This window comes from Arachis hypogaea, chromosome 13 (genome assembly GCF_003086295.3).
Source record: "Arachis hypogaea cultivar Tifrunner chromosome 13, arahy.Tifrunner.gnm2.J5K5, whole genome shotgun sequence".
Classification (NCBI taxonomy): Eukaryota; Viridiplantae; Streptophyta; class Magnoliopsida; order Fabales; family Fabaceae; genus Arachis; species Arachis hypogaea.
This window is the reverse complement of record NC_092048.1, coordinates 23,777,971-23,792,924: the sequence shown is the minus strand read 5'-3', so window position 1 is coordinate 23,792,924 and position 14,954 is coordinate 23,777,971. Positions and strand designations below refer to the sequence as shown.

The window sequence follows — 14,954 nt, the reverse complement described above, 5'->3', positions numbered from 1 at the left end:
AAGGAACCAAATCTAGTTTGTATCCGACACAAAAATCAACGCTAAATTCGACGGTAATAGACGCTGCTAAATATGATAATAATTCCGACGATATTTATCATGTTTCTTGTAATGTACAGAAAACGTCCCATATGACCTAGTACTGTTTTCTTTCATCATTTTTCTTGTCCCACCAAAATTGCATGAATTTTTTTTAATGTCTTCTATTAAAAATTCTGAGAGTTTAAAATAACTCAGTGTATATGTTGAAATAGCGATTGCCACCGCCTTAACGAGGACCTCTCTCCCACTCACTCACTAATAAGAAATTCCTTTTTTTAAACTCGCAATTTCTTCTTAACTTTTTCAAGTATGTAGTTAAATAAAGCCTTTTTAAAATTTTGAATCACAGATAATAATCCTAAGTATTTATCTTATCTACCCACATAAAAAACTTATAAATTTAAAAATAATTAATACATTGAGGACGATTTTAAGAGAACAATAAATATTAAAAATAATTTTAATTTTAGCCATAAATTTAGAGGACAAAAAAAATATTTAATCTTTTATAATAATATAACTCCTTATAACTACTATAAACTTAAGAACTATTTCTTAATACATTTTAAGAATTTATAGGTTTATAATAAGGAGTTATAAAGAGTTATATTATTATTATTATTATTATTATTATTATTATTATTATTATATATCTAAATCACAATATAACAATTTTTCTCTCTAAGAATAATTTTGATATTAAATTTTTGTTCCAAAAAATAATTTATAACTAATATTTAATTATCAATAGACACTACATTCACAAATCACGCTATACAGATGTTTCAAGTTTTATATATATACAAAAAATTATTCTCCTAATTATCTGATCTTACCGTAAATATTAATTTGTATAAAATATAATGTAAAATTTATCTATAATTCTTAATCTTACTTATTTTAAAATTAATATAAATTTATATAAAAATAAATGTTAATATAAATTTTATACTTTTTAAAAATTATATATATATATATATATATATATATATATATATATATATATATATATATATATATTAGTTTTTGAACCACATGATAATATTTTTTTAAATATATTTTATTTTTATCTAAAAGGACACGTAGAAATTGAGCAAAAAATAATAAGTAGATTGGAAAATTTTTAAGGTTCCTTTCAGCTTAGTAAGAACTAATAAGAACTTGGTTGATTTCATAGAAAATATCCTCGATAGAGATGGTGGCACTCAAATATTATCATATCTCCTTTGGTCAACCCGCCAGTATGCTGTTGAATCCTGACATTTTGTGGGGCAAAAAAAAAAAAAATGTTAACTTGTCTTATAAAATGCTAGAGTTTTTACCGTTTATGTTTTCATCATGTTTTTTCATAATTCGTTACGGTTTATTATGCTCAATGGCGGAGCTTGAAAATAATTTTTAAGGGGACCAAAATTTTTATATAAAAAAATATATAATAATATTTATATAAACAAAATTTATAAATATCATTATTTTTAAAGGTTGATAATAAATAAATAAATTTATAAAAAGATTTTATGAAATATCTTAAAGTGATATTTTTCAAATTTTGAATAACTTGAAATATTTAATAATTAAATTAGAACTAAATTTTTAGTATTTTTATTATTTTTATTGTCTAATTTTAAAAAATTAAGATCAAACTCATTAGAGGCAATTCTTTAAATATATAAATTGTAACATATGTAAAAAACATATAATTATAATGATAAAAATTAGAGTAATACAAATACAAAAAAATTATAGTATAATACAAAAAATTATAGTATAATACTATTATGTAAATACAAAAAATTATAGTATAATATTATTATGTAATTAATAATAATAATAATAAATAAATAAATAAAATTATTAGAGATTATTTTACAAGAAATTCAAAGTTAAAACTATTTGATATTTTTGTATTTAATATAATCAAAAGATACTATTTTAAAAAATATGTTTGTTTAAAAAAAATATGTATTTAATATAAATTCAAATTAAAATATTTTCTTTTAATACATTTTTTTAATACAAACATATATTTTTTTTATATAGAACATCTTTTAATTATATTAAATACAAAAATATCAAATGGTTTTAATTTTGAATTTTTTGTAAAATAAATTCTTATAATTTTATTATTATTATTATTATTATTATTATTATTATTATTATTATATATATATATATATATATATATATATATATATATATAAGAATTTAATGAATACATTTATCATTATTTTTGTCCAAAAAATACAAAAAATATAGTACAATATTATTGTACAATTAATAATAATAATAATAATAATAATTGATATGGTCGTCATTAAGACGAGTTATAACTCGGCCCCATAACCGTTATTGGCGTGCGCTATAACTCATCATTATCCGTTATTACTCGGATTGGATGAGCCATAATTCGGTGACATCAATACTCCTATCATAACCGACATCCCAAACGGCATAATAAGGTCGGTTACAAAGTCAATGATTTCGGAAACCGACGATTGATTACCGAGGATGCAACGGACGAAGAATTCATCATATAAAGGAAGGTAAAGCATTTCTTTTGGATTAAGTTCAAACAAAATATCATACTGACTTAAGTTTCGGAGTGCCTTTGCAGGTACACTCCCCCCTTTGTTATTGCTCGTACTCTCATACAACACGAAGAAAAGCTCGGATTCAGGAATTGGACGTCCAGCCTCCGAGTATACTGCTCGGTGGATATTGGGTATTTGAAGCCGATCTATTTCACAGACAAGATCAATTGGCGCCCACCGTGGGGCCGAGGAAATTGATTTTTTCTTTTGGTCCCGTTACCTTCGTTTACACTCATGGCTGACGTACCACCCCCTTCGCTGTCCGAACTTATGCGGATGGTAGCTGAACTACAGCAAGCGAATCAACGAATGGCCGACGAGAATCAAATAATGGCTGCTCAAATCGCCGAACTTAACCATGCTCGGATAGAACATAATGAAATTCATCGCCAACGACCAGAAGATAATGAGCATCATTCCCAACCCTCTCATGTCTCGGAGACCGTCCGAGCTGACGAAGGCCAACCTGAAGATGAAAAAGATGAGTCCGACGAACTTGTGGGGCCCTTCACAGAAGAAGTGATGAACTTCGAATTGCCAAAGAGATTCACCCTCCCACTAACCCTGACACCTTATGATGGGTTCGGAGACCCAAAGAAGTTTCTCAAAAAGTTCCGATCAATAATGATCGTCAATGGTGCATCAGATACTGTTTTATGTCGTTGTTTTCCAAATTATTTAGACGGTCCTGCACTTGATTGGTTGTGTACTTTGCCTGCAGGTTCCATCTCACGGTTTCAGCAGTTGGCGAAGCTATTTGAAGAACACTTTTCCGGATTCGCAATTTATTTGCACGATTCCGATTATTTGAACACGATCAAACAGGGATCCAACGAAAGCTTGAAGGACTACATGACCCGCTTCACCAAGGTCGCGATAAGTATACCTGATCTCCACCCCGAGGTCCACCTACACGCAACCAAAAGTGGACTTCGACCTGGGAAATTCCAGGAGACCATCACAGTAGCCAAGCCGAGGACCCTTGCAAAGTTTCGCGAAAAAGCAAAAGGCCAAATTGATATCGAGGAGCTCAGACAAGCTCAGAAGTCCGAGAAGCCAAACTACCGAGATGACGATAAGCTCTTGAGCAGCAAGAAAATTTTCAAATTAACCCCTCATTTTGATTCTTACACGCAGTTCAATACTAAGCGTGAGGATATAATTAAAGAGATCTTGAATTCAAAACTGATCAAGCCGCCGAGAAAGGCCGGCACATATCAAGATACAAAGAATGTGGACAAGTCTAAATATTGTGCTTTCCACCAGAAACACGGCCACAACACTGACAACTGTGTGGTGGCCAAAGACCTTCTTGAACGCCTAGCAAGGCAGGGACACCTAGACAAATACATCGGAGGCCACATTCAAAAGCACATCACACCTTCCACACCCAGCGATTCCTCCAACTAACTAAGCCGAGGAAAAGAGAAAGCGCCCTCACGGCAATACGAAAAACCAAGAGGTATAATTAATTGCATTTCAGGAGGTTACGCAGGTGGAGGATCCTCAAACTCGGCAAGAAAGAGATCATTCCATGCAATATGCTCGGTCAATGGACCACAACAAGAGACAGAAACGACAAATCAACAGCCGCAAGTAACTTTTACACATGCCGACTTCAATTCCAGTATACCAAACTTGGACGATCCTGTGGTAATCACTATTCAGCTCGGGGATTTGTTGGTAAGGAAAGTACTTCTAGATCCCGGGAGCAGCGCTGACGATTTGTTCTATTCAACATTCCAAAAAATGAAGCTCAGTGACAACATGCTGCAGTCAACAAAAGGCGATTTGGTTGGATTCTCAGGAGAACGAGTTCCAATACTGGATTCAGTGTGGTTACAAACCACACTGGGTGAGCATTCCCTTTCCAAAACCTATGATATTCAATATTTAGTAGTCGATTGCTTTAGTCCATATAATCTTATACTTAGCCGACCATTTTTAAACAAGTTCGGCGCAATTGTTTCTACAGTTCATCTGTGTGTTAAGTTTCTTCTGCAGGACGATCAAGTAGTAACAGTTCATGGCGACCATAAAGAGGCACGCCAGTGTTACAACATCAGCATGAAGCTCCAACATCGTCTCAGGCAACAGGTCAACAACGTCGACCTTTCGAACAACAACCACACACTCGCCGACCTTGACCCAAGAGCTGATTTTCTTGAATGCCCTAAACCATCCGACGACTTACAGAAAGTACACTTTAACAATGATCCTAACAAATTTACTTATGTAGGCAAGTCAATCAACAGATCAGAATTACAGGCCATCACCACCTTCCTACAAAATCAAACTGGCCTTTTTGCATGGACACCTTCAGACATGCCCGGCATTGACCCAGAAATCATCAGTCACAAACTAGCAATTAACTCCTCAGCCAGACCCGTACAGCAGAAAAAAAAAAAAAAGAAAACTCGGTGAAGAAAAGAGAAGAGCATCACTAGAAGAAACATAAAATCTCATCAATGAAGACTTTATCAAAGAAATCAAATTCACCACCTGGCTAGCCAATGTGGTAATGGTAAGAAAACAAAACGGTAAGTGGCGCATGTGCGTCGACTTCACTGACTTAAACAAATCATGCCCCAAGGATTCTTATCCTTTACCATCCATAGACTCCTTAGTAGATAACGCCTCCGGTTATGCTACTTTAAGTTTTATGGATGCGTATTCGGGGTATAACCAAATCTTAATGCACCCCTCCGACCAAAATAAAACGGCTTTTATTACTGATTTCGGGAACTATTGTTATAAAGTTATGCCATTTGGGTTAAAGAACGCGGGTGCAACTTACCAACGCCTTATGGACAAAGTGTTCGCCAAACAGATTGGAAGAAATATCGAAGTCTATGTCGATGATATGGTCGCCAAGACACAGATCGGGAAAAACCATATCGACGATTTGGCTGAAATATTCGGTCAAATTCGCCACTACAACATGCGCCTCAATCTCGAGAAATGTGCATTCACCGTTCAAGGGGGGTAAGTTTTTAGGATTTCTACTAACACACAGGGGAATTGAGGCAAATCCAGACAAATGCCGAGCAGTTCTAGATATGGCAAGCCCAAAGACAGTAAAAGAAGTTCAGCGCCTTACAGGAAGGCTTGCCGCCCTATCAAGATTCGTTCCATGTTTAGCTTCAGTCTTTATTCCTTTTTTTCAAACAATAAAAAAGAAAACAAAATTTCAATGGAACGACGATTGTGAGAAAGCTTTTGCTAAACTAAAAATAACTCTCTCACAACCGCCGATTCTGCAAAAACCCCCCTCCAAGGGGAAGACTTGTTTTTATACTTATCAGTTACTGATTGGGCGATAAGCTCAGTTCTTGTTACAGAAAGAGACAAATTCCAGCATCCAATATATTTTGTGAGCAAAACACTCCAGCATGCTGACCTCAACTATCCCAGGATAGAGAAGCTTGCACTAGCTCTGATATTCTCGGCACGGCGACTACGACCTTATTTCCAGAGCCATGTAATTTACGTAAGAACAGATCATCCATTAAGGCAGGTATTACATAAACCAAAAATTGCAGGAAGACTTATCAAATGGGCAGTCGAGCTATCTGAGTTCGACATCAGGTATCAATCTAGAGGACCAATTAAATCCCAGTTCCTAGCTGATTTCATTGCCGAACTTACAATACCCTCCGAAGAAGACCATACAAAGCAATGGACTTTGTATGTAGATGGCTCGTCCAATAATGGAGGCTGTGGAGCAGAAATCCGCCTCGAGGCCGAAGATGGATTCATACTGGAACATTCCTTAAACTTAGCTTTCAAAGCTAGCAACAACCAATCCGAATATGAAGCACTACTCGCCGGACTCCGACTTTGCCTGAACCTTCAAATATCGGCAATAAAGGTATACTGTGACTCTTTACTGATAGTACAACAGGTAAACGACCTTTTTCAGGTCAAGGATCCTCTTCTATCTAAATATCTACTATTAGTTAAGAAATTAACTTCAAAGTTCTCCAGATTTGAAATACAACACATACCACGGGAACAAAATCAAAGGGCTGACATTTTATCTAAGGGTTAAATTACACAGTTAGTCCCTACACTTTCAGTGAAATTGTAAATTGGTCCCTATAGTTTAAAAGTTTGTAATTGGGTCCCTGAAAAAAATTAAAATTTGTAATTGGGTCCCTACCGTTCAAACACCGTTTGATTTAATGGAATATTCCTCAGTATATTCGCTATTTTAAGCATGTGAGTTGCACGTGTTTAACAGTAAGGACTAATTTGCAATTTTAGTAAAAGTATAGGGACCAACACTATAATTTAACTATTTAAAAATGACAAAAAAATCCCTAACCCATCCCACCCCCTCCTCAGCCCTCTCACTGTCACTTCTCCACTTTCCAAAACAGAGGAAAAATTCCTAATCCATCCCACCCCCTTCCAGCGTCATGAATTGAAGGAACACGTTGCTCCTCAACACTCTCCTCTTCCTCTTCATCTTCAACTCCATTTCTCTCTTCCTTTACTTCCTCACATACTCTTCCAATTCTTTACGTTCCAATGCCAACCTTCACAATCAAGTTCCTCTCTTAAGATCACAGCAACAACAACAATCGCACCATCACTCTTCAAAGCCATGGCCAATTCTCCCTTCTTACCCGCTCCTGTGAAGGCTACTTCGGGAACGGCTTCGGTGGAGACTCATTGGCGATGAACACACGGCAAATAACGTTGCTGCGGGGAGCGGCGCCACCATGGTAGGGGAACTTCTCCCAGCCGAAGGCTTCTATGATGTTGTTGAAGTCAGAGGGGTTTTGGATCGGAAAACCTAACTCCATCGTAAACCTCATTTTGTTGAAATCTGGATCTCCAAGAAGAAGGAGAAATAGAAGGAGGAGAGTGCTGTAGATGCGTTAGCAAAGTGTGCATGGTTGATGTTGTTTACTTCCTTTCCAGGGAAGACAACCTCTTGTCTCCCTCTCAAGCTCTCAAAGCTTCTCTTTCTGTTATTCTCACTCAACCTTTCTCTCTGCTTCTGCTTGAAATGTTAGACCTCATATTTTTCTTCAATTTTCTGAATCTGAAATTTTAACTCATAGTAGATAAAGTGAATTTAGATTTTAATTACTGAGACTTGTTTACTGGAAGCAATTAATCTGATTCTCCAAGGAGCACATATTATAGCAGCAACAAGAAAGAGTGGGGTGGGGGGAAGGAAACGCATTTTGGGGGTTGGGGGAGGGGGAGCCGAAAGAAAATGTGAAAGGGGAAAGGAAGAGGGGGAAGGGGGGAGGAGGAGGGGACGGCGCCGGCTAAGCTTGGAGGGGGACCCCGCCGGCGCTGCTTCTTCCTCTGTGACTGTTTCTGCTTCTTTTTCTTCTGCTTGAGCCCCTGCTTCTTCTTCTGTTACTGCTTCTGCTTCTATTTCTGTGACAACTTCAGTTTCTAATTTTGATTTGTTTTTTTATTTTATTGTTGTTGTGTGTTGATTTGGTTGTTGAGTTGAATTTCTGATTGTTTGATTTGTGGAAATGTTATCTTTCTAGGATTGTTGTTGTTGAAGCCCTATTGTTGTTGTTAAAAAAGAAGAACAGAAAAATTCTAAAGAGAGGAGGAAGAAAAAAAAGGAGAAAAGAGGAAGAAGAGGACATTATGGTAAATGTGTATTTTTTTTTTACGATAAACGTTATTGAGGATCTAATTACAAAATTTAATTTTGTTTAGGGACTCAATTACAAAATTTTAAAGTGTAGGGACTAATTTGTAATTTCAGTAAAAGTATAGGGACTAACTGTATAATTTAACCTTATATAAGCTCGGCATTACACAATCCGAGTTATCTACATTACATCAATTTACCCTAACATCTCCCAGTGTTACTCTAACAAATGTGTTAAGTATTACACAGGAAAAGGATTGGAGGGACGACTTCATACAATATTTGCAAACAGATAATATACCAGAAGAGGTCGACAATGTCAAAAAGTTCCGAAGACAAGCATCTTCCTTCACAATACTAAACGGAACATTATACAAACGAGGATATACTCGCCCATTACTAAAATGTCTTAACAAGCCAGAAGCCGACATAGCATTAGCCGAGGCACATGAGGGAATCTGCGGAACACACACAGGTGCTCGGAGTTTAACATCAAAAGTCCTCCGTGCTGGCTTCTTCTGGCCGACTTTAAACCACGACAGCCAACACAAGATCCGAACATGTAACAACTGCCAGAAACATGCACCACTAATACACATTCCGGCCGAACAACTGCACCACTCTGACATCAGCTGGCCTTTCAACCAATGGGGTTTAGATATACTCGGTCTGATCCCTACGGCACCGGGTCAGGTAAAATTTCTCGTAGTAGGGATCGATTATTTCTCAAAATGGGTGGAAGCCCAACCTTTGGCAAGAATAACAACCCAACAAATGATTTCTTTCGTTTGGAAAAATATTATTTGCCGTTTTGGAATACCTCACCATATTATCACTGACAATGGCCGCCAGTTCACAGATCAGAAATTTCAGTCTTTTTTGCAGAATCTTAAAGTCAGACAACATTTTGCCTCGATGGAACACCCTCAAACGAATGGACTCGCTGAGGCCGCAAATAAAGTCATCTTACACGCATTGAAGAAAAAGTTAGATGACACTAAAGGCCTTTGGGCCGAGCTAATACCCGAAGTCCTTTGGGGATACAACACAACCCCACAGTCATCAACAAAAGAAACACCATTCAGGCTAGTATACGGCTCTGAAGCTATGATACCATTGGAGATCTTCCAAAACTCCATCAGAACACAGCTCGACAGTCAGGAGGAAGCTTGGAGATCCGAACTCGATATCATCGAAGAAATAAGAGACATCGCCACATTACGGCAACGTGCATCACAGCACACACTAGCTCGCCAATACAAACAAATCAGTAAAAAACAGATCATTTGTAACAGGCGACTTAGTGCTTCGTAGAATGGAAACTTCTCAGAAACCACCATCACATGGGAAGCTCGCAACAAACTGGGACGGTCCGTACCGAATATCAGCAGTACTCGGAAATGGAGCGTATAAAATCGAATCAGTAGATGGTAAAGTCCTACCCAGTACCTGGAATGTTTCTTCCCTAAAAAAGTTCTACAGTTAACAGTCAGGGACAGGCTTGTACTCTTTTTCCTACTACCAAGTTTTTGTCCCAAAGGGTTTTGCTTGGAGAGGTTTTAACGAGGCTAGCCTACCTGCACCTTTGTATTCAAAGGAACACCAATTCACAATATGTCACAAATCAAATATCTCGCTCTATTCAAACTATGTGATTTATCTTTCTTTCATTACTATCTACTATCCATATAGCTCGGACGATAAAATCACTCGTCTAATTAACAAACTGCCAATACTCGGTAGTCATATCAAATAAAAAGGAAAAATTCTCATATTCATTTCCTACCAATCAACAAGCTTTTTCTTAAGTAAAAAACACTACCATTAAACGCAATCCAACCAGTTCCACAATCCACAAAAAACAAAGTTAAACAGCAACACAAATAACTATCCATTACAAAATTATAATAGCAAAATATGCAGCATATATAGAAAATCACAGATTACACATTATCAGCCTCATCTTCCGCATCACCATCATCTTCGATCATCTGGCCATCACTGACGATTTTTCCAGGATCCATCCCGGACAGATCAGCTTCTGGCGCCAAAAACTTCGCCTGTAAGCAAGCCCTTTCAAACCCCTCGACAAAAGAGTCTAGAATTTCATCAGCTTTTTTTCTTCTCCATATCTTTAAATTGAGAAGTAACCTCAATTAGGCGAGATTGTATGCTCGCCAAATCACTTTTCTTTTTCTTCAAGTCCTCCACATCCCGAGCATAACTTTCCTTTGTCTCCTTCAATAACTTCTCAGTATCAGTTAGCCGAGACTGAAACTCGGCAGCAGCATTTTTGCTCTTACTCAACTCTTCCTTCAACAAAGAGACCTCTCCTTTTTCTATAGAAACTTTCTTAAACTTCAACTCTTGGCTACGCCCAAGACTGGCAAGGCGCAAACCAACAACCTAGGCAAAACAATACAAGAAGTTTATACGTTTTCCAAAAACGACGAATACAATAAACAAGGTCGGCCACTACCTGCATATACTGTCTAATCGCCATGTCTCTAACCTCCTTGGCAAGAGAAACATCAGCCGAGGATTGACAGTACTCGTCCACCACAGCCATATAGGGATACTCCTTTCCCCACACCGAAAAGCCCTCACTTTGTTCAGAAATTTCATGAAGTCTTTTATGATTACCCATGAAGGCCTGTATTTCCTCAAGAGGGACCCCTTGTTCCTTTTCACCAGAATCCTCGGACAGTTCAACCAAGTCAGATTTCCTCTTCTTCGCAATCACCTTCCTCCGACCTTGACGAGGCTGAGTAACTTCGCCAGTCGCAGCCACTTTCTCAGCATTAGAAGATGAAACCTCCTTCTCCAAATTTTTATTCTTAAAACGCGTCCTCAGAGACGCAGCTAAAACACTGGGATATTTACCACCTGCAAAACACAGAGCATGTTAGATATCCAAATAAAAGAAATACACACATCAGAAGCAACCTTAAAACTCACCCAAATATTCTAAAATAGCATATTTATCCTCTTCCCACTTTAGAAGCTCATACATCGAAATTAGATCTCTCCGATCAATATTTTCAACCAGGAACTCAATTAAACAAACATTCCCCGGCGAAATAACCTCCGGCCCGAGTATATTTTGAGGTTCCGAGCACCAAAACAATGGAAACTTCTCAGCCAGATTTTTATCTATGAAAAAAGGAAAATCTTTTTTCAGGCCTCTAACTTTGAAATACATCTCTTTAAAATCTTTAAAAGAAGATTTATATAGCTTGAAAATGCCAAATCCAGGGGTGCTATTGAAGTTTATCCAACCACCTTTCCACACCCCATTGGCTTGAAATAAGGAAAAGAACAGGTCAACAGACGGCACCTCTTCCAGAAATTCCATCAGAATTTCAAAAGAACGAAGGAACGCCCACCCATTTGGATGAAGCTGTGATGGAGCACAGTTTAATTGCTTCAAAATCTGACATTCGAACTCTGTAAATGGTAACCTAACTCTCAACTCCTCAAGAACACAGCTATGCATGTAGAAAAATTCAAAACCCCCACCCCGGTGATAAACCCTATCATCAACACTACATGGCAGTAACTCAATCTCAACTCCAGAACTCTGCCTCACTACTTTAGTTACATCCACTTCTTTCACGGCAGCTTCATCACAGAACAACCAAATCCGTGACCTCACATCATCCCCAACCCAGTCATAGAACCAATCTATCTTATCCTTTTTCTCTTTTTCAAACCCCATCAAAACCACTAAAACCAGCATGCAACCAGAAAAAACAAGAGAAGAAGGAAGAAAGAAATCAGAAGCAGAGAGACATAACCATACCTCTCTTGCTCATTCTTCACAAAGAAGCAGAAAACCAAAACGCCAAAATTCCAAGCAGCAGAAGTAATTAATCAAAAGCAAAAAAACGTTCCAAATGATAACACCACTGCCTCAGTCACATCAAACGACGAAAGGCACATTGGAAACCAACAACACTTTAATGCAACCATCACTCATTCTCTCTCCTCAATAAAAAACGGGCACGATTCCCCATGTAACTCAAAATAAAGCTCTTTTAATGAAGTACGTTGAACTGGGGGCTCACTCAATAACCCACTTATCCGAGTTATAACTCATCGCAAAAGCTCAACCTGCTTCATTAAAAAACTCTCCTCAGGCTAAGCTTGGGGGCTGTGATATGGTCGTCATTAAGACGAGTTATAACTCGGCCCCATTACCGTTATTGGCGTGCGCTATAACTCATCATTATCCGTTATTACTCGGATTGGATGAGCCATAATTCGGTGACATCAATACTCCTATCATAACCGACATCCCAAACGGCATAATAAGGTCGGTTACAAAGCCAATGATTTCGAAAACCGACGATTGATTACCGAGAATGCAACGGACGAAGAATTCATCATATAAAGGAAGGTAAAGCATTTCTTTTGGATTAAGTTCAAACAAAATATCATACTGACTTAAGTTTCGGAGTACCTTTGTAGGTACACTCCCCCCCCCCCTTGTTATTGCTCGTACTCTCATACAACACGAAGAAAAGCTCGAATTCAGGAATTGGACGTCCAGCCTCCGAGTATACTGCTCGGTGGATATTGGGTATTTGAAGCCGATCTATTTCACAGACAAAATCAATAATGATTATGATAATGACAAGTCTTGTGTTCTTCTAAATTATTATAAATTTTAAAAATCTATTAGTGTATAATTTTTAAAAGCCTATTAATAAAACATGTTATAAAATATATTGAGTGAATGGCGGAGAGATATGCACGTACATAGTGATTCTACCGGAAATGGGGGTATGAATCGAACACTGTTTTTAAATTGGCCAATTCTATGGTGTTTATAAATTGGTGTCTAAATTTTATTTAACTTATTTTTTATAATAAATTTTATTTTTTTTAAATTATTCATTTTTATATCTTTTAAATTAAATATTAATTTTTTATTTTTGTTTAATAAATAGATACTATCTATCAAACACCATAGCATTCACCTTTTAAATTATTTAAAAAAATCTTAGCCAACTAAACTAGTGATAGTCTATGGAATTGGCGTAGTATAATGGAAAGAAGAAAAGTCTTAGAGAAAGAAAATTTTTGGGAAGTGGACAGAGGTCTATCTATTCGAATTAGGGAGGATTCATGGGTCAAAGACTATGTAGCCATCACTCCTAATCTCTCACAACATATAGAAGAAAGACCAGAGAAGTTTTCAGACTTAATTCTACCTAACAGGTCATGGAATCAACCACTAATTCAATCAATCTTCAGTCCAGAAATTGCTATAACGATTCTCAACACACAGATACATGGAATAGAAGATAGAGTTACCTGGATGAAAGGAAAAGAAGGTAGTTTCACTGTGAACTCGGCATACATGATAAGCTTCCAATTTTTTCACCCACCTTTGGAATACCTGCCAGAACAGTGCCAACACAAAACATTATGGTCTAATTTGTAGAAAATAAATTGTCATCCAAAAATTAAGAACTGCTTTTGGAAGATTATGCATGAGGGACTACCTGTTTTTCAGAAGATCCAATCCCAAATTCAAACAGTGAACCCAATCTGTCGGCGATGCAACCAAGTTGAGGAATCAACCTTTCATTGCTTCTGGGAGTACACAAAATCAAAGGATGTTTGGCAAGCAACAAATTTGTCCACACCAGACCAGCAAAAAAAAATCTAAAAATGGTGGAGGAGACTGAAAAATGAATTAAGAAAAAATGAAGCAACTAAAGAAAGAAGAGAACTCGCAGTAAATATTACCTGACAAATTTGAAAAGTCAGAAATGTTTTCATCTTTGAAGGCCGTCAAATCCCCATTTGAGGTCTTGGCAACAATTCAGAGGGCTATGAAAAAACATCAAAAATATGTATTAAAATATTGGTAGATCTATTCATTTTTTATCCTTACCTCTAGTCTATTTTAGACCATCTATTTACATTAATGAAAATCAAATCCTACCATTAAAAAAAAAAAAACTAGTCATAGTTTATGATATATACCTACTAAATATATCTTTAAATTGTTAGGAGGATCATGACTACCTCCCATTATCTATTGAAAGATACGTCAGAGATTATGGTGTATGTTTATATCATGTTTTTTCATAAACCACTGCAATTTACCATATTGTATGTTGTGTTTTAGATTATGTAAAACTATAGTCTATAGGCTCTCACAATTTATGTATAAATTTTGTAAATTTTAAATTTGCTGTTGGAGTATTCAGTGAATTACATAAAATTGAAATAGAACCTGAAATATAAAATTTTGAAAAATTGTAAATTGATAATATTAGAAGAGATTTAATTTTTAATGACTATTATGGTGTCTAAAAATAGTGTTTAACTAAAAAAAAATAAAAAATAAAAATTTAATTTTAAAATATAAAAATAAATAATTTTTAAATATTTAAAATTTACCAACAAAAATAAATTAAGCAAAAATTAGATAACAAGTAACAGGCACGAATTCACTTCATTTTTTTTGGGTAAATAGCCTCATACTTTATTATTAGGTGGATATTACCATAAAAATGTTACAATTATCTTTATATAAAAATGTTTTTTTTTACTATTAGATTATGAATGGTATGGTTTGATTTTGATGTGTTACAAAAATGTTATTTTTTTAAAAGTGTGGCTAATAACAAACAAAATACACTTTTAACATAAGAATCTTCATAAAAATATAT

At 36.0% G+C, this 14,954-nt stretch overlaps 1 protein-coding gene across 1 annotated transcript; it reads left to right on the top strand.

Annotated features, from left to right (window-relative positions):
* The first annotated feature begins 2,867 nt into the window (after positions 1-2,867).
* Positions 2,868-4,043, top strand: LOC112733042 (uncharacterized). Its single transcript, XM_025781896.1, has 2 exons — positions 2,868-3,270; positions 3,355-4,043. Exons 1-2 carry the CDS (start codon positions 2,868-2,870, stop codon positions 4,041-4,043), a joined length of 1,092 nt encoding a protein of 363 aa, XP_025637681.1.
* Positions 4,044-14,954: the final 10,911 nt, after the last annotated feature.